The 25017-nt window shown below is 41.6% G+C and overlaps 1 protein-coding gene across 5 annotated transcripts in view; it reads right to left on the reverse strand.

The window, feature by feature from the left end:
• The window catches only part of GBF1 (golgi brefeldin A resistant guanine nucleotide exchange factor 1), a 4751435-nt gene that overhangs the window by 675379 nt on the left and 4051039 nt on the right, over nucleotides 1–25017 (reverse strand). For all 5 annotated transcript variants that reach the window (XM_044055999.1, XM_044056000.1, XM_044055998.1 and 2 more), the window contains one exon: nucleotides 12389–12611. In XM_044055999.1, coding sequence (XP_043911934.1) covers nucleotides 12389–12611 — 223 coding nt within the window. The remainder of the gene's footprint in view (nucleotides 1–12388; nucleotides 12612–25017) is intronic.

The raw sequence follows: 25017 nt of genomic DNA on the forward strand, positions 1-25017 counted from the left end.
ATCAAGAATCAACAACATTTTTTGTTTAATTAGTTCCATAATATGCTGCTGGTACTTCAACATGTGAAACTGGCAATTTAAAGCCCTGATGGCAAGAGTTGCAGAGGTATATACCTTCTTACCCCATATGTCTAAAGACCTAGAATCCCTGTCCAAAGGGGTAGGGTTTTTGGATGTAGTAGCCTTAATACCTTTAGGACCCTGGGAAATGGTCTCTGGATCAGCAGTGGGATTTTTAAAGAGAAATTTGTGAGAGTCAGGTACTCTGTAGTACCTATCAGACTTTCTAGGAGCTGGTGGTAAAGTATTAGGGGTAAGACTGGAATCCATGAAGACATCATCTACAATATGGAGGGCAGGGGGTATAGCTAGAAGCCTGTGCTGAGGCAAGTCTAAAAATTCCCTGAGTCTCTTTTTGGACTGTGGGTAGTCCTGGCATTCCCAGCAGAAATGCTCTCTTAGGGTATGCACGGTTTCACCAAAACAAAAGTCCTCTGGGGGGGGGGGGGGGAGGCAGAGGGAATGGAATCCTCTGCATCTGAATCCTCATAGGTAGATAAGGGTATGTCCTGGTAATCAGAGGGGTCAGAGTCATCGGACTCATGGTCTGTAGAATCGGAAGGAAAATAAATTATTTGTCTTTTAGAGGGGGAAGGCTGGCTTCCCCTAATTAAAGTAATAAGGTCTTCAGCCATTCTAAGCATTTGTTTCTGTGGCATGGGAGCTTGAGAATACGCTTTGGTCGTCAGTTTCCTAGGAGTAGTGCAATCTCTGGGCCCGAGAAATTCTGTAGTTTTAGTCAGAAACAAATTAGTCATTTTAATATGAACATTGGAAGGTCTGAATACACCCTCAGAAGCTGGTGCCTGCACAGCAGCTCTGGACCCATCCAAGGAAGAGACGTCCGCAGGTTCCAAGAAGCATCTTGTGGCATACCGGACTCCGAATGGGTCTCAGTAGAGGCCTGCAAATCTGTAGAAGTGGGTATCAGGGGCTGCAAAAGTGCCTCACTGAGTACCGGCGGACTGGCGACTAGCTTAATGGAAGCGTCGTTGGCAGTTTTGGACCTATGCGGTCTGTCTCTGTCTTTATCCTTACATTTTTTCAGAAGATCAGTAGTCAGATGGCTTATCGAAGCCAATACGGAGAACGAGAGCGAAATAATTTAGTAACAAAGACAGCCCGACGACAAATACTTTGGGCGTTGAAGAAGGTACAAAACTGATGGCGAGGAACATCATGGTCTGGGCCTAAACAGGTGACGCAGTAAGAATGAAAATCTCTGTGAGGTATTTGCTTTCCACAGGCAAGACAATTGTTAACTTTTTCTGACATCAGTTAGAGCAAGAAAAAAGGATCCCTAAAGGGTTACTTGGCTTCAGAAAACTTCAGGCTTGAAACTCAAAAAATGAAAATTTCAGGTAGCGGCCGTCAGGCACTTGCAAACTGCTTCTGCTTCGGGCTCCCGCACTGCAAGAAAAGCTGATGTAATGACGTTCGCTGCATGTTTTATACCCCTGACTATTGGATGTCATGGAAGATGCGACAGCATCCAACGCAGAAATCCCAAGACTCTGGTATTCGGGCCGACTGAAGGCTACCTGTATGCAGATAAGCCAAGTGTGATGACTGCAACAGTGAAACAAGAAGAACATCAGGTAGATCTCTATATTCATACTCAGCTTCCAAATTAAAAACTCACTCCCATCAAACACCAGGTTAACGCCTAGCCTGCCACTATTTAAAGCCTCATTAAAGGAACACCTAAACAACTCATAGCTATGAACATGCATAGTGGTTACTGGCCCAGCAAATGTAGTTTATTGGCCATTTGGGCAGTTTTTCCACCCTCTTTCAACCTTCTGGTTTAAAAGCCCACATTTGCGCATGTTTTCCACTTTTCCTGTAACTAGTCTAGTCCAGATATAGATTTCCTGTGCCCAATACTGTAAGCTTCTGAGCCCCCCCAAGTTTTCTGTTTTGGAGGGAAGCCTTCTAGCTTATCAGTGGGAGTGGTAAGCACCAGTTTCTGGCCCAGAAATTGTGGTATATTGGCTGTTTGGGCAGTTTTTCCATCTCTTTCAACTTTCTGGTTTAAAAGCCTGTGTTTGTGCTTGTTTCCCGCCTTTCCTTTAACTAGTCTAGTCCAGATACAGATTTGCTGTATCCAGGACTGTTTGTAAGCTTCTCAGCGGTGCCAAAAAGACTGCTCTTCAATTTTTCCCTTAGATCTGCTAGTTCTCTCTTCTCCTGCACTTTTACTAGCTTATTAGTCTAACACTTTACCAGACATCTTGTAGCAATTATTGTAGCACACAAAAGTGCTACCAGCACTAAACGTTCTAGAAGGAAACAGCGCCAGCACTTACTATTAATTCCCACCCCTCCAGGCATGTCTAAATGTCAATTCCCTATGCTTTCTCCTATTAATCTGGTGAACTTGGGCATCCTGTGGCATTGTAGCAACTGCCTGATGTACAATGACAACCCTCTCCTCTTACCTCCCAACAGTCAGACTTGTGAGAGATGCACTTACATATCCAAACTGTAAGCCATGCATTCTCCAGCCAAGACCAGAGCAACAGTTGTCCATGTTAGTATTGACCAGGTCAAGGATCTTGCTAGCTCTAGTGGGAGTAAGAACAAGCTGGCCCCCCCCCCCCACACACACACACACAAAGGTAAACACCATGAAAAACTTCTCCAAAGCTAACTTTGGGCTCCTAAAAACAGAGGTGGCTAACTTCACGGCACTCATGCAAATGAAGAATAGTTGCATGATCACCGAATCATACACCGATGCACTGTACAAACACGTACGCAAATGCATGGACCTCGCCATACCCAATAAAACCAAGACTCTCTCCTCCATAAAAAGGAAGCCAATCTGGTGGTCCCCTGCCATAAACAAACTCTACAACAGGAGGAGGAGGAAGCTAATGCGGAATAAGCGGAAGTCCCAAGAACAGAAAAACTCCCTTATCAGCCTCAACAAAAAGTTGAGATCCCTCATCAAATCTTCTAAAGCTAGCTATGAAAACAGAATTGCAGCAGATAGTAAAGACAACCACAAGGCCTTCTACAGTTATGTAAAGAATCTCCAAGGCAATACCCAGATTTGCTCTGAGCTACTGCACAATGGTACCTCCTATATCAAGCAAACAGATATTGCCAATATGCTGGCCGACAGATTCAGTGCCAACTTTACCCCTCTCTCCCCCACCAAAGGACCAATCATAATACCAGTAGATTGCCAGGCACCCAGTATTACTGCTGCACAGGTTAAAACAGCACTGTCCAAGGCCAAGAATACAGCTTCTACGGGACCTGACAATATCCCTGGCTGTGTTCTACATGAACTAGAGAGTGAATTGGCACCACACCTGTGTGCCCTGCTCAATCACAGCCTCACCTCAGGCTCTGTCCCTACTGAATGGTGCACTGCTGCAGTCATCCCTCGCTACAAAGGAGGAGCGACTACAGACCCTGGGAACTATCGCCCGTTTGGCTGATGAGTCTGATATGCAAAGCTATGGAGCACATCATCATGGACCTAATAAAAAAGGACATAGGGAATCTCCAAACTCTGGATCTCACACAGTTTGGTTTTGTGAAGGGTAGATCATGCCTGGTCAACCTGGTTAACTTCTTTGAGTCCATCACCAGAGTTGTGGATGAAGGCAAGGTGGTTCATACAGCCTACCTTGATCTGGCCAAGGCCTTTGATAACATTCCCCACTCAAGAATCATAGAAAAACTCACTAAGCTAGGCATCAACCCCTATACCACTAGGTGGGTTGCAAACTGGCTCAAAGATAGAACCCACGGTGTGAAAGTAGCTCACTCCAAGTCAGACTGCTGACCTGTCATGAGTGGAGTCCCACAGGGTTCGCTCCTGGGTCCTCTCCTGTTTGGTATCTACTTCTCTGAAGTTCAGGGCAACACAAAGGGAATTTGTCTGACAAAGTTCGCAAATGATTGCAAGATGGGACCTATTATTAACTCCCCAAGTGATGCTGACATCCTACAGAAAGGCCTCACTGAGACCAATGACTGGTGTCAGAATGATGACCTTATGCTCAAAGCCAAAAAATGTGTGTCCATCCCCTTTGGGAAAAACCTGGTTCCCATGAATTACCACATTGATGGTACTCCACTGAACACAGGAGGAGTTATAATTGTTAGCAACCTCTCTTTTGAACACCACATTGCCACTATGATCAGAAAGTCCTTCGATGTGGCATATCTCATTACTAAGGGTTTTGCATCCAGGAAGAAAGAGGTCATTGTCTCCCTCTACTCTTCCCTCATTAGGCCAATCATCGAGTACAATGCCCCATTTGGCATGTACCTCACTAGACACCTGCAACAACTGGAGAGGCCACAAAAGTACCTCACAAATATGATCCTACGCCTTAAACACTTGTCCTATATGGACAGACTCAAAAAACTCCAACTATTCCCTGTCTCATATCGTCTACTTAGAGGCGATCTCTGCTTGACTTACAAATCCATGTCTGCCCCAGCTCTGTTAGAAATGCTACATCTAAAGAAATCCCAATCCCTCCACACCACATGCTCCAGAGACCTCAACCTCATTACCACAATAAACAGAACAAGATGGAGGGACAGGTTCATAACCCATAGATTGCCCATGCTATGGAACAGACTTCCCATACATGTCAAACAGAGCACCTCACTGGTCCTCTTCAAGAGAGATCTTGATGAGTGAATGAGAAACAGAAAATTCACCCCGGGGATCACTCCAGTGGCCCTACTCAACAGATGCACTGGGAACTAAAGTCGGGTGGCACGATGTTAGGGTAATCCCATGGGCTAGGCTTGTAAAGGCTCCAGGGCCATTAGCCTAGTACACACCTATGAACCTTTAACCACAGATTAATTCTCTCTCTACCCCTCTCTATCCCTTAACCTTTATTGACTTTACAACTTCTGAAACCGTTTCCATTATTATAATGGGACATAGTGTAATAGATGCTATTACTGAAGTCTTCTCCCTTCTCTGTAAAACCTAGATTTCATATAATTATAACTACTTTCTCTACAAATAACCTAGCATTAACTCTAATCACAAAGAGCCTTTTTCTCTACAAATACCCTAGTACTAGCTCATAGAAATGCTACAGAAGTTAAGCAAAAACTGAATATATGCAAAAACCTAAAATGTGCACCCTCCTCCCTTACAGTCAACCAACATTTAGTAAAGATTTCTGTAAACTTGTGCAGGGCAAAAAAATGTAAAGAGCTAAGTCTTTAACATCACAACACCTATTACTGCCTTAGAAGAAATAAGAAAACCATGCCTTTTTCCTGTGTAACTCAACCTGCTACATGGAACATGTCTACATAGTTGCTTTTGTGTAGTTTATGCTAACAAATCTTTATGTTAGTGTCCTAACAAATATATGCATTCCAAAACTGTAATTTATCTCTCTGTGCACTTAAACATGTCATGGTGCAACTTTACATATGTATTCAAATGTGTGTGTGCAGCTTTTCTTCCTGGGCCTCTGCTGAAAATGGGTTATTTGACCCAGTCTGACTATCTCAAGTCAACAAATGTCAAATAAATAAATAAATACATGGACACAAAACATACAAAAGAATGTCATTCCATCCCAAGGATTTCAATGCACCTCAGTCATTTAATTTACATGTCAAAACATTGCCTTTTTCAAAAGATGGGAGTCTAGACCCCTCTTCACACACACACACACACACACACACACACACACACACACACACACACACACACACACACACACACACACACACACACACACACACACATGTAGCAAGAGAAAAGTTGCCATGGTTGATGAAATAAAATGATTTTTGGGTAACAAAGTACATATGTACATTCTGGACATCAGCTTCACTTGGCCTTGGAAGTAACAGCTACCAGGTGGAAATAAGGTACAATACCAGACTGTGATAACAAAAATACCCAAACTCTAGCATTATAAGCAATATATATATGTATATAGCAATATGCCGGTCAGTCAGTTCCCCTAAGACAGCTTGCAGTAAAAATATCCAAGGAACTGTACTACTATAACTGTAAAAACACTCAAGAATGGCATTCTGTCCCATAAGGGTTTTCACTACACTTTAGTCCCATTTTGCATACCAGCAAAATGCCTTTGTCAGTAAACAGAATTAGGTCCTCTCCATTAATACCAAGATACTCTCTGATCTTATGATACCCTCTTGGATAGCTCTTCTCTATACAAGACTCAAAACCTATTTTACTTTACTCTTCTAACAGGGTGGGATGTCTGGCAAGGAGACACAGTAGGGTAGGGAAGAGAACTGTGCAGTCTCTGGATATTACTGACAAATCCACTTGTTATGTGATGGCCAGTCATGTATCAAAGTGGAGGGACAGACCACCCATGACTGCATTCCAGGGAGGAGAAACAGGCAAAATCTCAGGGCTGCAAAAGTTGTCTTGAAAGTGTAGGTATATACACAGTTGTGTACAGTTACCATAAATGTAGATGTTCGAGTGTATACTCTCTTACAGTCATGACTGATGGTATTTCCTGGTATGGAAGTGCTTGGCAGGCCCAACTACTAGACAATTTTCCCAAACTCCTGTGGCCTGTGGATACCATGACTGACGTCAGGGTGTCTGGATATAAAAGAAGGCAGCCAGCGCCATAACCTCTGTACTTTCTTGCCCTCAAAAGATAGGAGCCTGTCTAGCAAATCCCTAAAGCCAGAGCCCTAAGCTCAGAAACTCCAAAGTATGTAAAGCTGAGGAAGGAACAACCTGGAAGTACAGAGCAGAATATCCACTTGTATCTCATAGGGCAAGAGAAAAAGAAGTGAATACACTTGCACATCTACATTAATGGGAAGTGTACACAACTGCACTATGTTCTTCATGTTTCACTGCTGCAGTCATAACTGACAGGATGACACTCAAAGCTGAAAGAGGTTGGATGGAAAAAATTTATGGAGAGGAAATGATGTCCTGCGGGATGGCAGTAGCAAACCCCACTCTGGACTTGGAGAAGGTAGAAAAGTGATAATTTTTGGTAAAGACATGTACAGAGAACCAAGCAACTGCTTCCAAAATGTTCTTAATGGCCACTCCTTTAAGAAAGGCTATAGATATAGCAGTAGTCCTAGTGGAGTGAGACCATAAAGGGTCTTTAAGCTTCTTCCTGTGGTGGCTGTAGCAAAACAGAATGCAGCAGGAGAACCATTTGGAGATAGTTTGCTTAAAAACTGGTCTCCCCTCATTACTACAGGCAAAGGCCACAAAAAGCTGGTAATACTTCCTGACATTCTTTGTCTATGCACATCCAAGGTGTGGAGAATTCTTTCTCCCTTGTTTTGAGGGTTAGGAAATAAGGTAGGCAAGTGGATGGTTTGCTTTAAAGAGAACTCTATAACCACTTTAGGCATAAAGGAGGTGTTAGTCCTAAGATAGTCTGTCAGGGTGGAAAGAGATGACTGCTCCACATGCAAGAATCTGGAGCTCAAAACCTTCTAGCTGAATTAACGGCTAGCAGGAAGGCTGTCTCCCAGGTCAGGAACTTGATGTCTGCAGTGGCAGATGGCTCAAAAAGTGGGAAGGTGAGGTTTTCCCAAATGGAACTGAGATCCCATGGAGGAACAGGAGGTCTCCTCAGAAGTCTAATGTGGAAACCCCTCTCAGAAACTATTTCATTATAGGATGAGCGAAAAGAAGAGGTTGGACAGGTAGATAATCTGAAACTGATTAAAATGTGCATCTTAACAGAGGAATAAGAAAGCCCTCTATCAAACATTTCTGATAAGTATGAAAGGATCAGAGGCATCTGAACTTGAAGAAGGCTTTGTCTCTTTTGTCTGCACAATATAGTGCATTTCTTCCATTTAGCAGAGTAAGATTTTCTTGTTCTTGGTCTCCTGGCCTCGTTTAGAATGGCCAGGACCCATTTGTTGAGGAGGTGACCCCCCTCCAGGGGGTCAAGGTTTTATCCAAGCTGTCAATTTGAGTGTGTTCAGGCTGGGGGGGTATGATGGTGCCCTTGTTCTGTGTTGATAGGTCCACTTATTGAGGCAGCAGCCATGGCTCTTTCTTGCTTAGGATGAGCATTAGAGGATACCAGTGCTGCCTTGAACAATCTGAGGCTATCAGAATGAACCTTGGCTCTTCTTCCCTTATCTTCAGGACTACACTGAGGAGCAAGGGTATTAGGGGAAGGCAGAGAGGAATAGGCCCTGTCCAAGGGAAGGAGAAGGCATCTGTCTTCCAGGTTGACTTGGTTTTGGTCCTTGAACAAATTTTTTTTCAAGTGAGCATTTCCTTAGTTGGCAAAAAGTTCTATTGCTGGCGTACCCCATTCTTTGGCTATGGCAAGAAAAAACTTCTTGATGCAGTTGCCACTCATGAGGGTCTGACATGTTCTTGCTTAGTTGATCCACCAGATGACTGTCTTCTCCTGATACGTACTGTGCCAAGAGGTGCAGACCTAGGTAATTTGTTTCCCACAGGCCCATGGTTAGGCAACAAAAAAGGTAACAGCGAGTCCCCTCTGCTTGTTTATGCACCACGTAACCATAGTGGTGCCCGTCTGCACTAAGAGTACTTCAGGTTGCCTTTGGGCTTTGAGGACAATCAGACCTTTTTAGACTGCCATCAGTTCTTATAGGTTGATGTGTTTATACTTGAACTGAGAATCCCAACTGCCTTTGAATCTGTATGTTGTTGTAGTGGGCCTCCCAGGCTAACTCCTAGGCATCTGCACTAAGAGTTTCATCCCGAGTAATGAACCTGAAGGGAAGGCCCAGGTTGAGGGAGCACACTTGGGCCCACCAGGCAAACTTCTTCGAGACACAAAACAGAAGCTGGTGTTTAGGGACCGAGAATCTTGATACCACATTCTGAGGTATCACTGCAGCTTTCTCATATGTAGTCTGGCCAGGAGAATCATGAGGATGCAAAAGGACATGAAACCCAATGCTCTGAGGAACTTGCTGGTTGTGAGGTAGTTCCTAAGAAGAAGCTTTTGAAAGTACAAAACTAGAAAAGTAACCTTATCTGGAGGAAGGAAGGCTTTTTGAAGTAAGGAGTCTAGCACAGTGCCCAGAAACACAATTCTGTTAGGGTGTATGACTGGGACTTTTGGTTACTGATGGTGAAAGCCCACTGAAGTCAGGACCTCGAGTGTAAAGTAGATCATCTTTGGGTTTTTATAGATCTGTTGCCTGAATAAGGCAGTTGTCTAAGTAGGGGTAAATCTGAATTGCCTTTTGATCTGCAGAAGGTTATCACTCGTCATTTTGTGAAAACCCTGGGTGCAGTAGAGAAACTAAACAGCAGAGCACAGAACTGATAGTGCTTCACACCTCCTCTGAAGCGTAAAAACCTCCTATGAGATTTTTTTATGGGGATGTATGGGTATTTCTCCTTTAGATCTAAGGTGACCATGTAACAGTTGGGTGAGATCATGGGCAACAATTTTTGAAGGACTAGCATTTTGAATTTTGGTACCTGTAAGTATCTGTTGAGCCTTGACAGGTCTAGAAATGGCCTCCAAGTACCCTCTTTTCTGGGGACTAGGAAGAGCCTTGAGTATTTTTTTTTCTTGTAATGTGATTGGTACTGGTTCTACAGAACCTTGGGTGCACAGAAGCTGTATTTGATTTAAAGCCTCTGTTTCTTGGTTTGGTGGAATATCTGAGAAATGTAGATCTGTAGATAGCCCACCCTTGAGCAGAGAGATGACAAGTTGCAGTCCTCCATTCGCTTGGCCTGTCTGAAGACTGTGGTTAAATAGTGATTCTTGTGGTCCTGAAAGGTCATGTTTAATGCTATTAAGGAGGCATCCTGGGATATTGCTGAGGCCCAAAGATGCAGTGTTCGTAGCCTTGGAAAGTGCATTGAGAACCTGTTCCCTTGTTATAGTTAGGGGAGTTATGGTCGAGAGGATTCCCTGAAGGGAGTCTGGAGTTGAGAAGGGGATAAAATTGGAGCTAAATTTGTCAACTAGCGGATTTTCTATACCCTATGGCTCAGTATAGGTGGCTCCATTTACAATTAGTTCAGCACATTGTTGTCCACTGCCTTTGAGGTTGCGGACAAAGCAGAAGAATGTCCTCCGACTGTTTTACAGGAAGAGAAGGTTGATGATAGTTATACATTACCTAAGAAAAAAAGTTTAAAAATGGCATGGGAAGTTATTTTACCTTCAATTTGGCTTTGGTAGACTTGATTAGCCCTCCTGAATTCCTTATTTAGATTGAAGATGTAACTTTTATCTTGCTCAGTGCTTTACATCCTAATTTTGCCATAATTTTCTTCCTTCTGTCATGCAACCTACTGATGTTGGGATTACATCAGGATACAATTTGTGATTCTTTAACATCTCTAGTGACAAGCTGCATCTTTCATCAAGTGGGAGTCTTTAAGCATGCTTTCCTTTTTCAGCTAGGAACCTTTTCACTTTATAATTTTCCTTTTCTACCTCTTTACTTTTTCCATTTCAATAAATGTCAAAAAGACTTCAGAATATTCATCTTTCAACTTCTTACTTATGTAATATATAACTATCACCAACCTTCTCTACATATAAAACAGAAAAAATGATTCATGTACATATTTCAAATACTCATTAAAAAATACCACCTTGGTTCTAACCCGAAAAAGTGTAACATGATATCTGGTCACCCTCAATTCTCCTTCAATCTGATTTTTTTCCAGAGAATCCACGCTGTTGCCTTTCTGCTTAACTTGCAACCAGCACTATGGTATGACAGGACCTTGAACCCCATTCCTGTGCAGTCAGTGAAAAGGATGGCCTTATTCTCTGGACACAGAGTAAAGTCTGTTGCAGACATGACAAACAAGATCATCCTCAACAGTAGAACCCTGTGGCACCCTACTTACATAGCTAATTATTCCAAAACTGATAACCACTGACTTTTATCAGATAACCAAATTTCTATTCACCTTGACAACAAACCTTGGATGCTATATATGCCATTCTCTACTTGGCATTTTAACTTCCCGTGAAGCACAGTGTTAAATGTGTCAGTGAGAATCAGATGTATTACTTCCAAATAGTTTCCTACTGCAAGTCTGGTGGTGAAGCAAAGAAATGTATAATCTTGCAGATAAGTCATCTAGACAACACCTTCAAGCTACCACCGTATTGTACATTGACTTGTGTATAGGAATTCTGCTGGAATGCACTGCAGAATTCTTTCCACAACCTTTATGGAGACAGGATGAATAAATAATGACATAATTAATCAGCCTTCCCAGATACTGTTTGTGGAAAGAAGCCATCAATGCCATCCCCCAGTACCTAAGATGACACAATACAGTTCTGTTAGTGCAGCATTCCAGCACAACTGCCTGCTTTAACAGATACTAGAGGAAGGTGAATTGGCTTGCCTGGCCTTTATGTCTTACTCCCATTAAGTCCTCTGAGCTCCTTTACCACATTTTTGTTTCCACACAAGGAATAAAACCACATAATTCAAAGCTAGAAAACCAGGCGCTCAGTGTTTTGACAGAGCTGCAAAAAAGTAATGGGGGGAAAGGAGGGGAGGGGGTAAGAAGTCTTCACTGTAGATTGGTGCTATTCTAATGTGATGTCAGACCTATGGCAGTTTCTCTATGTCTAAAGATGAAACCCAAAGCCAGAGACCATTGCTTGACAAGCAAAAGTCCTGAAATTATATAATGTAAAAGCCGCCTTGAAGGGCAATATATTACTTCTGCCTTGATATCATTAATTACTACACTAGTCACTCTACAGAAAACTGCACTGTTGTCTGCAACAAAGATGTAGCGTATATTGAACTTAATGCACATATTTATTTACTTAATTCTAGAAGGCTGCAGTTGAAAAACAGGTAGTTCCTGTCAGCATATTTAACTCTGCGGGACTCTGAAATAAAGATAAAGCAAGCACACAATGCTCATAACCATATTTTTGGGTACTAATATGATTATTGTTTATACCAAAATGTTTTCTATTTATATACAAGCAGCAATAAAGGGTCTCCACTCACCATTTGCAACCATACCTCTCTGATCTTTCTACCACTAAGCTTTGCTGGTTATGTCTTTCTACACAACAAGGCCCAAGTACTGCATAAGGAATGCTTTCTACACAATAAAGCACAAGTGCTTCCTTATGGAATGGTTATGTGAGAACTTTGTCAGCGTAAAAAAAAAATACAATTAAGGAAGATGAAAATAAACAAATGCAGCAGCTGGGCTTTCCAATTTCACTAATATACAACTATTTTACTGCTTTTGTCCTTCATTACAATTGAAATAATCCACAGCACCAGTTGTTAATCTCCTCCTTGGAGGTCATGTTTCTTATCGCTTTGTTACTGCCTTGTTGAATGTTACCTGTATCATTCTCCACTGCATTAGTGACCTGTAAAGCAGAAGGAGGTTTGACTCCAGCACCAATGCATTCCAGCAGGGTAAAGAGTGTGTACCAATCATCACTACAATGGATGTTTGCAGCATTGGTCTTTAGCAGCTCATGAAGGCCGAATGCCACCTGTCGACTTGCACGTGATAACACACTAGGTTTCATCATTAGCAAGATTCGTAAAGACAAGAGAACCTAAATAAGAAAAGAATGGTGAGTTAGAAAACGAACTTTGAAGTAAATTCAGCAATGACACTATAAACAAACTAATACTATATGGCATTTATAATACATTAAGTAAGTGGAAAACATTACAATTTAAATTCTCGAACAACACAGGTAAAAAAATAAAAGTTAAACACATAAAAAGACTTGATCTTCTGAGTTTTTCTCTATAACAAAACTAGCATTAATGACAACTGAAACATCAATAGTCCTAAAATAGGTAAAAAAAAACGTAATCAGCTAGTTGAGCTGGTCCGAAGAACCTCCTCAGTCACAACTGCAGCTAACCACGTCACAACAGACAAAATACCAAAAATGATGTACAAAATTGGATATTCTATTTATATCCTTCCTTTAGTTATTTAGATGGACAAGGAACCATGGAGTATATGAACGTATTGCTGTATTGCATTCCAACTAGCAGGAACTAGCTTAAAGAAGTTTTTTTCAGTTATTGCAACAGTAAAAGGAAGTCTAGATAACACTGAACAGACGAGTTAAGAGCTAAACATTGCACATAACAAATAATATAAGGCAAATAAAATAAAGCCGACAGAAAAACACAAACCATAAAAGATTGCAATATGTAGGCAAATTAAGTCAAGTACTTACAAAAAATTGTTTGAAAAACCTGCATCTTAGCAGATCCCCAAAACAGAGCCACAGTGGCTGAAGATGATGAGGTAGTAAATTCTAACAAACCTGTGCATGGTAGGCAAATAAGTGCCTGACTGGTCAGTCTAAGAGTGTTCCTACTATAAAAATAGCCCCACATCAACTGAGCAAAGCTAGTCAAAGACAGAAAACCAGAAGCTACTGGTAGACAATAACAATGGTGGTTCAGGTAGCCTCCTGAGAGTCCACAGCTCCAGGGGGCGCATGGAAAACCACCAAAATAATTTTATTTTAAAATGTTTTATGTTCAGCACGTCTAACTCATTCTGGTTGGCTTATGTGCTAGACTCAGCAATCACCAATAACATGTTTATTTTTAGTTTTAATTAAAACAAAATTAGTTAAATGTCAGGCACGGTGAGTAATTCTGTCTACTCCCAGTGTCCAGCACTTGCACATGAGCAGCATGGACCTGTGATTCTATTCAGTTTGGAGTGCATTATTTAAGTAATAAAAGAAAGTTTTGTTTTAAAAGAATAAGTAAGTGATCTAAGGTGACTCTATGTAAAGTGCCATTGTTTTCTGTTCATTGCCTTCCCATGGTTTATTGGGATAGCAAAGAATAGAAAGCCTGGAAACGTATAGTATAGCGTAAAGATGCAGACTTTCCGTATGGAAAGCAGCAAAGGGTCATAGTAATGAGTTAATTTTTTTTTATATCCTGGCAGGTAATCAGTTGATAATGTACAACACTGTACCTTGCCTAAGTGCACAGTCAGAAAAATGACTGACCTGATTACACAAGTTCCAGTGTTCACCATTACTTCCGTGATTTCCTCATTTCTACTACTCATTTACTGACCCTTCAGCTACTACTGCACAATGAATAAAATATAAACTACACCTAGCCGCACATCAAACAGCAGCTACAACTTTGACTAGTCCCACTAACAGAAACAGGTTGTGGAGGTAAGGCTATTGGACAAACTAAGGGGGGGATTATTTTCTGTTTAAACACAAAACATAGAAAAAAAAATAAAGATGGCATTATACTTGCAGATAAAGAATGAAGCATCTGTATGGTGCTATTTCAAGGTATAACTGGGTCCTAGAACTAGAAGAGATGGTCAGTGACATTCTGAGTACAATCTGTTGCTGATTTTTTTAAGTAACTGTGTATTACTAAAAAAAGGTGCGTGAAACTATGCATTACTCTAGTCTTACTGAAGCCCTTATGGTCAGTCCTTCTCATTTACTAAATGTTGATCATGTTTGGTCCCAGTTACAGTTGCTATGTCTTCAGCTGCTCAAAGTAGAACACCTTACTGAACCATGAAATTTTGCTAACAGTCAACTAATGCAAAAGGCATTTTTTTTTTACTTTGTTAGTAAACTACTCACTGCCACTGAATATCAACTAGTTATTTACTTTATAAATATTGCACTGCACTGTCTGCAGTACTTACAGGAAACTAAGAAATTGACTTCTTTCTGTAAAGTGCAAAGATATTTGACATTCTGCATGTCCCGACCTCTAACCCCCCCCCCAGCCTAAATCAGAAATACCCTGCATAAAAGTGAGGCAGGTGGTAACCTATGCAGTGATAAGCTGAACTGACGGCCCAAGTGCTGCAGTAGTTCTCTCTCTGAGGACTTTTAAGACTTGAAAACAGACTTGATCTTGGCTTTGGAGCTGGTGTTAACCATGAAAAAAATGATTTCTTCATCATAAAAAGTACTCGTTGTGGAAGTGAAAATGACAGAGTTAATTCAAATGTTTCAGTTTTCACAATAGCTAAACTCAGAGTCTTTGCTGGATGTCAGGATGCCACTTCTATCTTCAGAAATGGTTAGAATACTTCAGTGGCAGCTATCAAAGTACACTATTGCAGCAACATTCTGTGAGCTACACAAAAGCACTGGTGAGGTCTACTGTTCTCCATTATCACCAACCACCACATATGGGTGGTCGATGAAACACTGAGGACTGTACTTACTTTATAGATTAGAGGTTGGCTGTGTATTAAAGCAACTTGTCTCTTGCTTAGTTTTATGCCAGGCTTTACAGCACCAAAGTGCATTTGTTTGAAATAAGTTGGAATATTTACTCTCTGGCTACTGCTTGTATGACAAAGTTGAAACAGTCCATAATTTCACAGCATATCCCTGACTTTGCCTCATATTTTTGGTCTGTTCCTCAAAAATATCTGTGGTTTTCTGGCATATCACTGTGGACAGCAGTCACTAAATAATAAGACATTTGAGTTTCCAAACATCATATCCTTCAGAAAATGCACGTCAATGCAAAATGCTATCAGTTTAACAACTTTCCAAGTATAAGAGCAATTCTTAAAACCGGTCCCAGATATGAAGCCTCTCCCAATATTTTTTTTGACTTTGCCCCTGTTTCTTGCATTAAAAGGTTGGGAACTATTTTTTATGACAGTCTGATGAGGTGTAGTGGAGGCTGTTTATGGATGAAGGCAACTCTCAATCTTGCCATTCGCTTAGTTAACCATCTTGCTTTACAGGACTCACATGTTTGTGTGAAATAAGTTGGAATACTTTGGGTTACTTTTTTGTGTGAAACAAAGTTGATATTACACAACTCTCAACTGCTCCTGACTTCACAGAATTCCCCTGATTTTATCTCCTATTACTGGTCTGTTCCTCATAAAACTTATGGTTTTCTGCAAATCATTGAGGATTACCAGTCATGACATGGTGACAGAAACTATAGTTTCAGATTTCACAGCCTTCAGAAAATGCATGCTAATGGAAGGATTTTGTATTAACATCTATGCATACTAAACAGCAATATTTAAAATCTGTCCCTGATTCTGGAACTTCATTCCTCATAATTTTCTGACTTCGCCCCCGATTCATGCATTAAGAGGGCGAGAGGTATTTTTTACTACAATAAAATGAGACGTACACAGCAAAATGGATATAACTCCTAGGTAAAGTCAGGGGCAGACAGTGGGTTAAAGTAATTTGCAATTTTGTTTGTTCAGTTTAAATATTGCAGTCTTGCAATACTAGTATACATTTTATGAAAAACTAGGAATATTTTGGCTACTGTGTGTTTTTGTGAAACAAACTCAAAATACACTACTATGTCTATAATTTTATATTTATTTATTTTTACTATAATTAGACTTCAGATGTGTACAGTCAACAATGGGGTACAAGTACGGAGTATAGGGATGCTGTATGTGGATGAGAATGTCTGACCCTGGCTATTATGAACATTAGTCTTGCTTTGCTGGACTAGCATGCATTTGTATAAACTGAGCAGGAAAAAAGAAGGTATGTCTAATTATAATGTTCCATCTGTGTTGTCGATCCTCACAAATCCTTGACTGTGGCTTCAGTTTCGATCCTCAGAACCGACTTGGCCGTTTACTTCAGCTCACGCCTTCCAAACTCTCAAGCCAGGCTCTACCCATAATGCTCCTCTGTAAATTACCTCAGATCGACTTTCCTGAAATAGTGGCAGACAGACCATAACAATAAGAGACCACGTCTGAGTCCCTATAATGAAGCCAGGCTTGGGAATATTCGGTCTACTAAGAGTCTCGGGTCGGGGGAAGGAGGGGGGAATATCAAGGATTTATGAAGATCGACAACACAGATGGAATGTTATGGTAAGACATACTTCTTTATCTGATGATGTCAATCTTCACAAAATCCTTGACTGTATTACCTGAATCTTGGGAGGTCTTACGGAAGAATATTCCTGAGCACCATGCTACAAATTTTACCCATTTACTCTAGTACAGTTTTCTAATAGAAGGTTTGTGATGTGCCAAAATGATTTGTCGGACTGGAAAGGTAAGGGCAAAAAGGCTGGCAATCGTGGGAATTGGAGAAGCCATGCAGTGAGCTTGAGATGCTGAAGATTCGGATGAACCATACCTTCTGGATGAGATAACAGCTCTGGAACTGGGTCCAGAATTCAAGGTTTCCTAAGTAGATGAGGCCATACGAAGGGAAACCAAACCTGTCAGAGCCAGAAGGGAGTAATGAGGATTATTGTGTTCTTCAACCTCTTGGCTTTCTTTAGAAACTGGGATATTAGAGGGGTTGGAGGAAAGGCATACAGGAGTCCAGGAGGCCAGTCGTGAAGGAGAGCGATTCTGGAGTGACTTCCCCCGGGGGGGGGGGGGTTAGGGAAAAGTAACTACTGCACTTGTTGTTGAGAGGGGATGCAGAGAGATCACAGAAAGGTTGGCCCCAGCTGCGGAAAATCTTGTCCATCACTACAGGATTGAGAGACCACTTGTGAGGCATCAGAACAGTTCTGCTCAATTTGTCTGCTGTCACACTGGAGCTCCCCAGAATGAGTTGCTGTGAGAAAGCGGTTGGAAGAAATCACCCATTGCTAGACTCTGAGGGCTTCTCGACAAAGTGGGTAAGATTTGGTTCTTCCTTCTTTGCTGATGTAACAGGCCACTGAAATGTTTTCCATCCGAATTGCCACTGTTGCCAGGGGGAGTGCATTTTGAAATGCTTGCAATGCTAGAAGTAATGCCCTCATCTCTACAACACTGATGTGCAAATTGGCCTCCAGTTGAGACCAAGTGCCTTCGACCATCCTTCCCAGATAATGCTCCCCACCCTATCTGGGAAGCACCTGTAGTCACTATGGCTTGGGGCTATGGAAGGATGAATGGACGGCTGGAAAAAATCTCTTTGGAACGGAGCCACCGAGACATGTCTTGTTTGCAGCGATTGGTGATCAAGATGCAGTATGACACTGGCTGATTCATCAACGACCATTGTGAGGCTAGAAGCCATTATAGAATGTGCATGAGATATCTGGCCAAGGGAACTAGAGTAATAAAGGCTGCCATCGAGACAAGTGTCTGAAGAATGATTCAGTCTGGAACAGTCTTGTTTCAAACTATATGGTTTACTTGGGATCTGATCTTTTGGAGTCTCTCTACTGGGAGTGAAGCAATTCCTGTAACAGTGTTCAGTAGAGCTCTGATAAATTCCAGATGTTATGTGGGTTGTAGATTTGACTTTTTGGAATTTATTGCGATGCCTAATGAAGCACAAAGATGTAGAGTGTAATCCCTTGCCCTTTCGAGTTGATGCCTGGTGGAAGCGATAAGGAAACAGCCGTCAAGATAAGGAAATACTTAAAATACTTGCAGTCAGAGATAAGCTGCTACCACTGCCATGCGTTTGATGAACACGCTGGGGGCTGTGGTGAGACCAAAGGACAGTGCTCTGAACTGAAAATAACTGGCTCCCAGCCAGACGTGCAGGAATCTTCTGGAGCATTTGTCCACTTTTATATGGTAATACGCATCCTGAAGATCTACAGAGCACATCCAATCGTCTTCTTCCGTTAACATAAGAATTGACTATACCGAAACCATCCAGAATTTGGTTTGTTGGACTGCCTTGTTGAAGTGTCTGAGATCCAAAAAGGGTCTCCAGTCCCCTGTCTTTTCGAGCACTAAAGAATCATGAGTAAAACCTGGATCCTTTTTTGTCTGGTGGGACTTCTTGGATGACTTTTTTCTAATAGTTTTTGAATTTCTACGAGTGCTGCTTCCCTGTGACTGGGTGGAATATCTGGGAGTCTTTTTGCATTTTTGGATTTGAAGAAAGGGGAATGGTATAGCCTCTGGAAACCCATTTGTCTGATGTCATCTGAAACCAGGCAGATTGGTGCAGGGATTATCATCCCCCAACTGCCTCCAGAGGAAGGCAATTGGGCATCCATTTAGGAGAGCTGATAGGAGTTACCAGAGAAGAAATCTCTGGAACCCTGATTCTGCGGGCCATCTCTGCCTCTAGGGTGGCATCTTCCGTTATTAATGCCCTCTCTGCCCTGAGGAAAGTCCTTGCCACGCGAGTCCTGGAAAGGCCCTTGGGACTTTTTGAACCATAGCTTCCCAATTCTCTGGTTCCTAGAATAATGCCATTGAGGAGTGGAGATGCATACGCCCATGGCAGAAAGTCTTCCCATCCTTTTCACATCTGACCAGTGTGTCTTTAATCTTGGGTCCAAACAGGGATGTTCTATCAAATGGAGCGTTGATGAATGAAGTTTTAAATGGCTCTGCGAAGTCACACAAGCGCATCCAAGCATGTCTCTTAATGGCAACACCTGAACCCACTGCTCATCTTCCCTTCGGCTGTGTGGGCTATTACCATCATGGATGAGTTGGAAATTGATTAGAGTATGGCGAGCTGAGAGGTAAACTTATCTCGTACCCCTTCGGCTACTGCTCCTGTGTGAGTATATGACAGTTCTTTAATCAGATCTCTCTGCAACCTGATAAAGTGTGCCATGCAATTCAAAGACCCGAGAGTAAATGTCGATGAAGCATAAACTCGCTTCCCAAACCTATCCATAGTCCTAAACTCCTTGTTAGGAGGATGGATAGTAGGACTTTCTTCTGCAAGTTCCTTCTTTGCAGTTGACGCTATCACCATGGCATCTATGGGAATGCCCTTAGCCCAATGCTGCTCATCCTTAGTGGCAGAAAGGATGCAGTCAGGCCTCTTGGGAATCTGCTTGATGGCATCAGGGCTCTTCCAGACCCGCTGCGTGATTGGCTTAATTAGGTCATCAGTGGGCAGAGACATCCAAGACAGGGGGCTGGGCATGAAAAGCCTCCAGGTGTACCGATTCCTCTGAGGAAGGCTGGAGGGACGTCAAGCCACTCCACTGTTTCAGGATTTCCAGGATGTGCCCGAAGGAGTCAACATCAGGGGGAACTTCCCCCTCATCATAATCGGCATCTTCCATGAAGGACTCCTCCGGGGAGTCTAAGTGCTTCCTCTTGCACTTTTTTTCTGCAGGTACTTCCTTGGAGGGCTGTTCCGGGGAAGTATCCAAAGAGGAAACCACCAAGGTGGGTTTATACTGAGACTTTTATGCCTCCTGTCTCAGAGATGAGGCTGACAATAGCTCTGGTCGAGGGGACACAGTTACCTTTGCCTGTTGGTGCCTGGGAAACTGTTGGCACTGAAGGTTGTTTTTGTAATTTAGCAGGCGGTTCTGAGGAACTGTTCAGTACCAAGTGTGATCTTTTCTTAGGTTTAGAAGAAGAGGAAGATGATGAACTGGCTTTGGTCCTCGGACCAGATATGGCCTCTTCAAACTCTCCCTTAAGTAAGCCTTTCAAAACTAGCTTATTTCTTTACTCAGTTAAAGTCCTGGTGGAGAAAGCATGACAAATAGCATAGTCCTCCTGCAGGTGGACAGCACCCAAGCAGTATACACACTATACATGCCCATCTGAATTGGGCATCTTTCTTTCACACTTTTGTCACCTCTTAAAGCCAGAGGTTCCCTTTGAAGGTTTGTCAGCCATAGAAAAGGAGAAAAAATAGGCCTGATCTAGGGAGCGGTAAACATTACACACGTTAAGGGAAGATATAGAAAGGACTTTTTTTTTTTTTTTTAAAAAGAGAAACTGACACCAATGGTAACTAAAGGATACCTAAAGAGGTAAAGAAAGTACCCAGCAAACTCACATGCTATAAGAAAGAGGAGTGGATAGAAGAAGAAGAAGAAGAAAGCTCTACAGAAAGACAAATTATAAAGTGATAGAGAAAATATAGAGAAATGCTCACTTTAAACCAATGCCAAGGCTCAACAGAAGGTGAACGCATCTGATACACGGAGTGTCAAACAAGAGCTGAAGTAATTTACAGAGGAGCATTATGGGTAAAGCCTGGCTTGAGAGTTTGGAAGGCATGAGCTGAAGTAAACGGCAGAGTCAGTTCTGAGTATCGGAACCAAACCCACAGTCAAGGATTTTTTGAAGACTGACATCAGATCATTTTTTTTATCACAATCAGAAATCTGAGGTGTATATAGTGAAGTGGCTACAACTGATTGGTACATACATTGGTGGATTCTAACATCAGTTTGAATGATTTTGAATCAGGGCAGTGAATCCATTCAAATGTGTGTGTGTGTGTGTGTGTGTGTGTGTGTGTGTGTGTGTGTGTGCGCACGTGTATGTGGAGACAGCATGGTTGGAAAACTGCCCATGTCTTAAGATGCACTTAATCTGTCACTGCCAGAAACTATTTAATACAGGCAAGACCCTGATGATCAAGCACAGTCCTGTAGGGACACTGTAGAACACAGATGACATATTAATGTGTACAGATGCCAGTAAGAAACCTGCACGCAGAGTTCTAGACTAGATGAAGGCATTCCAGGCTTCTATAAAGAAGCTCAAGGTAAAAACTGCAACAATTCAGCAGAGACAAAAAAATGTGGTGATAACCATGGCACAGTCCTTCTCTGGACCTTTATTCAGGCAATGTCACTCAGATGGAGGCATGATGACTTCACAACCGTCACCACCAAGTCCATGAACTGCATCACATTGTACATCACAACCAAAATGCTTCATACATTCTCCATAATCTCAAGACTACTGCACTTCCTAACATATTACAAGTGAAAGATACAAAGCCAAGGATGGTCTAAATGACAACAGGCACCATCACAACCACACATACCTCACAGCTGTCAAAATTTTCCCAGAATGTTCAAATTTTTGCCTCATATTTTTTGTCTGTTCCTCATAAAATTTGTGATTTTCTGGCATATCAATAAGGATTGAAGTCACTAAAATAATGACATTAATTTGATTTTCAGAGATCATACTCTTCACAATATGCATGCTGATACAAATTATTTTATTCTAGCAACTTTCTAAGTTTATAAAAGCAATATTTAGAATCTGTCCCTATTTTTGTGCATTTGTCCAGATTTCTTGTGCTAAGTGGTTGAGAGGTATGCAGCCAACATGTATGGTATAGCTGAGTCTTAAATCAACAACACAATTAAGCATGACTTCAAAGCAGTCCTCAGTAGTAACAAGGATCATCAAATTGACAGGAGAAAAGATTCAAATGGGTGTTTATCAGGAAAAGAATGAGAACCTAAACCTCTCCATCCAATGACATATATGTAAGGCAACACATATACTATAAGCATCAACAGGAAAAAAAGTGCTTCACAGAACCTACCACTGGTTGGACTGCCCAGAACATAACTGAAGGGAACAAAGCAAAAGACATAACAGTTGCCTACACCAAAAATTATCATGACAGTGCAAACAAAAAGATAAGAAGCAAGCCATTCAAGAACTGTAGCATAAATGACTTGAGTATGCAGATGCTTCAGCAGGATACCTTGAGTCTACAGTTGAGAAAGTTGAGAAAAAATCTGTCAGGACCAGACAGAATACATTAACTGATTTCTCAGCCTAAGGAAATCATATATTATGGTGACATCTAACCCAGACTGACAATCCCCACAAAGGCCAAGAGAATATACAAAGAACCCAGACAGACATTACAAACATTAAGTACCTTCTCAGTAAACTTATCTACAAACTGAAGGGTAGAAATGGGACAGTAACTGTCCATAATATGTGGTTCTAGTATGTAATTTTTGTAAATAACTAATTAAGGCTTCATTTTAAAGATGGATAAAAGCAACAATTACCAAAGAGGACGGGACCATCTACAGAACCAATGGGCCCAGGACATTGACTCAAGAAAACAACTTAACTCATACTGGTCATGATTCCAGTTTGCAGTAAGCAGAACATAAAGGTGAGATACTCTTCATGACCTCACTGCAATCAATACACAGAAATTCACCTCAACAGTGAACAGGAGTGTCAAAGGGTCAACAATAATCATTCCCATGGAAGTAGGGTACAATATCTCAGGCCAAGTGTGGGCAATCTTATCAGGCAAAAAACGGCATCCACATTAAGAATGAGGAAGAAAAGGCTTCTCGGTTACTAAACAAGTTGGACTGCAAAGTGTGCCCGTGATCTTAAATAGCATGGCTGGTCAAAGACTAGTATAATCCCAAGGGACAAAAATCTTGCCTACTTACATAAACAGTACAGTTGTGTAAGTAAACATACCATAACTGTAGATGTTTGAATAGATCACTACTGCAACTATCATCACTATAAAAGTATGTATCCTGCCAAGAATGTTGGATGCCCAGTCAGTCTACAAAGCTTCAGCCTCCTTCCTCACACACCGTATGTCTGCCCTTAGCGCAAGAGTATGTGTTGGAATATAAAGGGGATAGGAGCACACCACAACACAGAGCTTTCATGCCTGAAATAGGGAGGCTGAAGCCTAAAGCTCTAAGGAATGTCATGTCAGAGCAGCAAAAGGAATAGGATACCTCACCCTGTCAGGGAAGAAACAGAAAAAAGAGAATGGAGGGAGGCTGCAAGTACTGCAACTTTGATGTAATATAACACCTACTTTTATGGTAAATATACTTACAGAACTGTACTGTTTCATGTAAAAAGGCAAGATTCTTATACTTTGTTCTTCATTAAGTTACTGTTGCAGTAGCCACAACTATACTGGATGATTGCCATACATCAGGATGAAAGGGAGGATGGATAAGGGCCAAGAGTCTTGATTCCTTGAAGAAAAACTGTACAATAACTAGCTCTGGAGACAGAGTACAACTAGCAGTGTTTAGTTAAAGTGAGAAATGAGGATCAGGTTGCGGCTTCTAGAAGAGATACAGAATTCACCCCTTTCCAAATTGTCTCAGAAGAAGCCACAGCCCTGGTAAACTGTGCCCTGATACTCCAAGGGAGAGATTTCCCATGGTTTAGGTAGCAAAACTGAACAGTCTGAGAAAGCCATCTAGAAATGGTCCGTTTAGAAACTGGGTGACCTTTCTTATTACCATCAAAGTAAATAAAATGTTGCCTGGATTTTCTAAAGTATTTTCTTTTGTCAGAATAGCATCTCGGTTGTCTGTGGATGTTGAGGTTATGAAGAATCCCTTCAACCTTGTTTTTGGTTCTGGGAAAAATGCTAAATGAGTAGTCTGGTTTAAGGTAAATTTAGGCAACAATGGAAGGGTTGGTTCTAAGGTTCACTCTGTCCTTTTGGAACATCAAAAATATTGAGAAGACAGGACCAACAATTCTGTTATGTTATTAATTCATCTAGCAGAAATTAGCCAATTAACAAAGCAGTCTCCAAATTAGAAATTTCAGAGAAGAACTGGATGCAGGATCAAAAGAAAGAGTTAATTTCTCCAAAACAAAATGCAGATCTCAGGAAGGTGCCATTTGTATATGCCAGGTGGCCTAATATGCAATACCCCTTTTGTTTGACTTGGAGTAAAGAAGAAAGGGAGGATCCAGTGGCAGACATGCAAAAATGGCTGAGAGGTGTACACTGACAGAAGTGAATATTAACCTGAATGAGCAAATCACACAGGTTGTGAAGAACCAGAGGAGCCCTGCTTGGGATAAATCTTGCACTCGGTTATGGCACCAACTACAAAATTTATTCCATTTGGCTAATTCTGGCTTTTTAATACCAATTTTCTTGCCTCTTTCAACACCTGTTGCACATCCCCAGAAACAAGGTGCCTAAATGGGATCAAAAAACAAGTATCCATACAGCTAGAAAGAAATTTTGGCTGTTGAGGTTGATGAGGGGATCCCTTGTCCTATGTGAGCATGTCTACTTTGTAAAGTCATTTTTGGCAACTGTCCTTGGCAACATGTGTGGAAAGGGAGAAACAGTGTTTTCTGGGCTAAAATGATGTCTCTAGAAGCATATTTGGCAAGTTCTTCTCGATCTCTAGAAGGATTCTGGATACAAGAGGAAAGGGGGTAGCATAAAGGAACATTCCTGTCTAGGGAAATGAGAATGTATTGGTTTCTATGCCCTTTTTTCAAGTAGCTTTTGAAGATAACTGTTCCAG

This window comes from Protopterus annectens, chromosome 14.part0 (assembly GCF_019279795.1).
Source record: "Protopterus annectens isolate FY-2018-M chromosome 14.part0, PAN1.0, whole genome shotgun sequence".
In the NCBI taxonomy this organism is placed as follows: Eukaryota; Metazoa; Chordata; order Ceratodontiformes; family Protopteridae; genus Protopterus; species Protopterus annectens.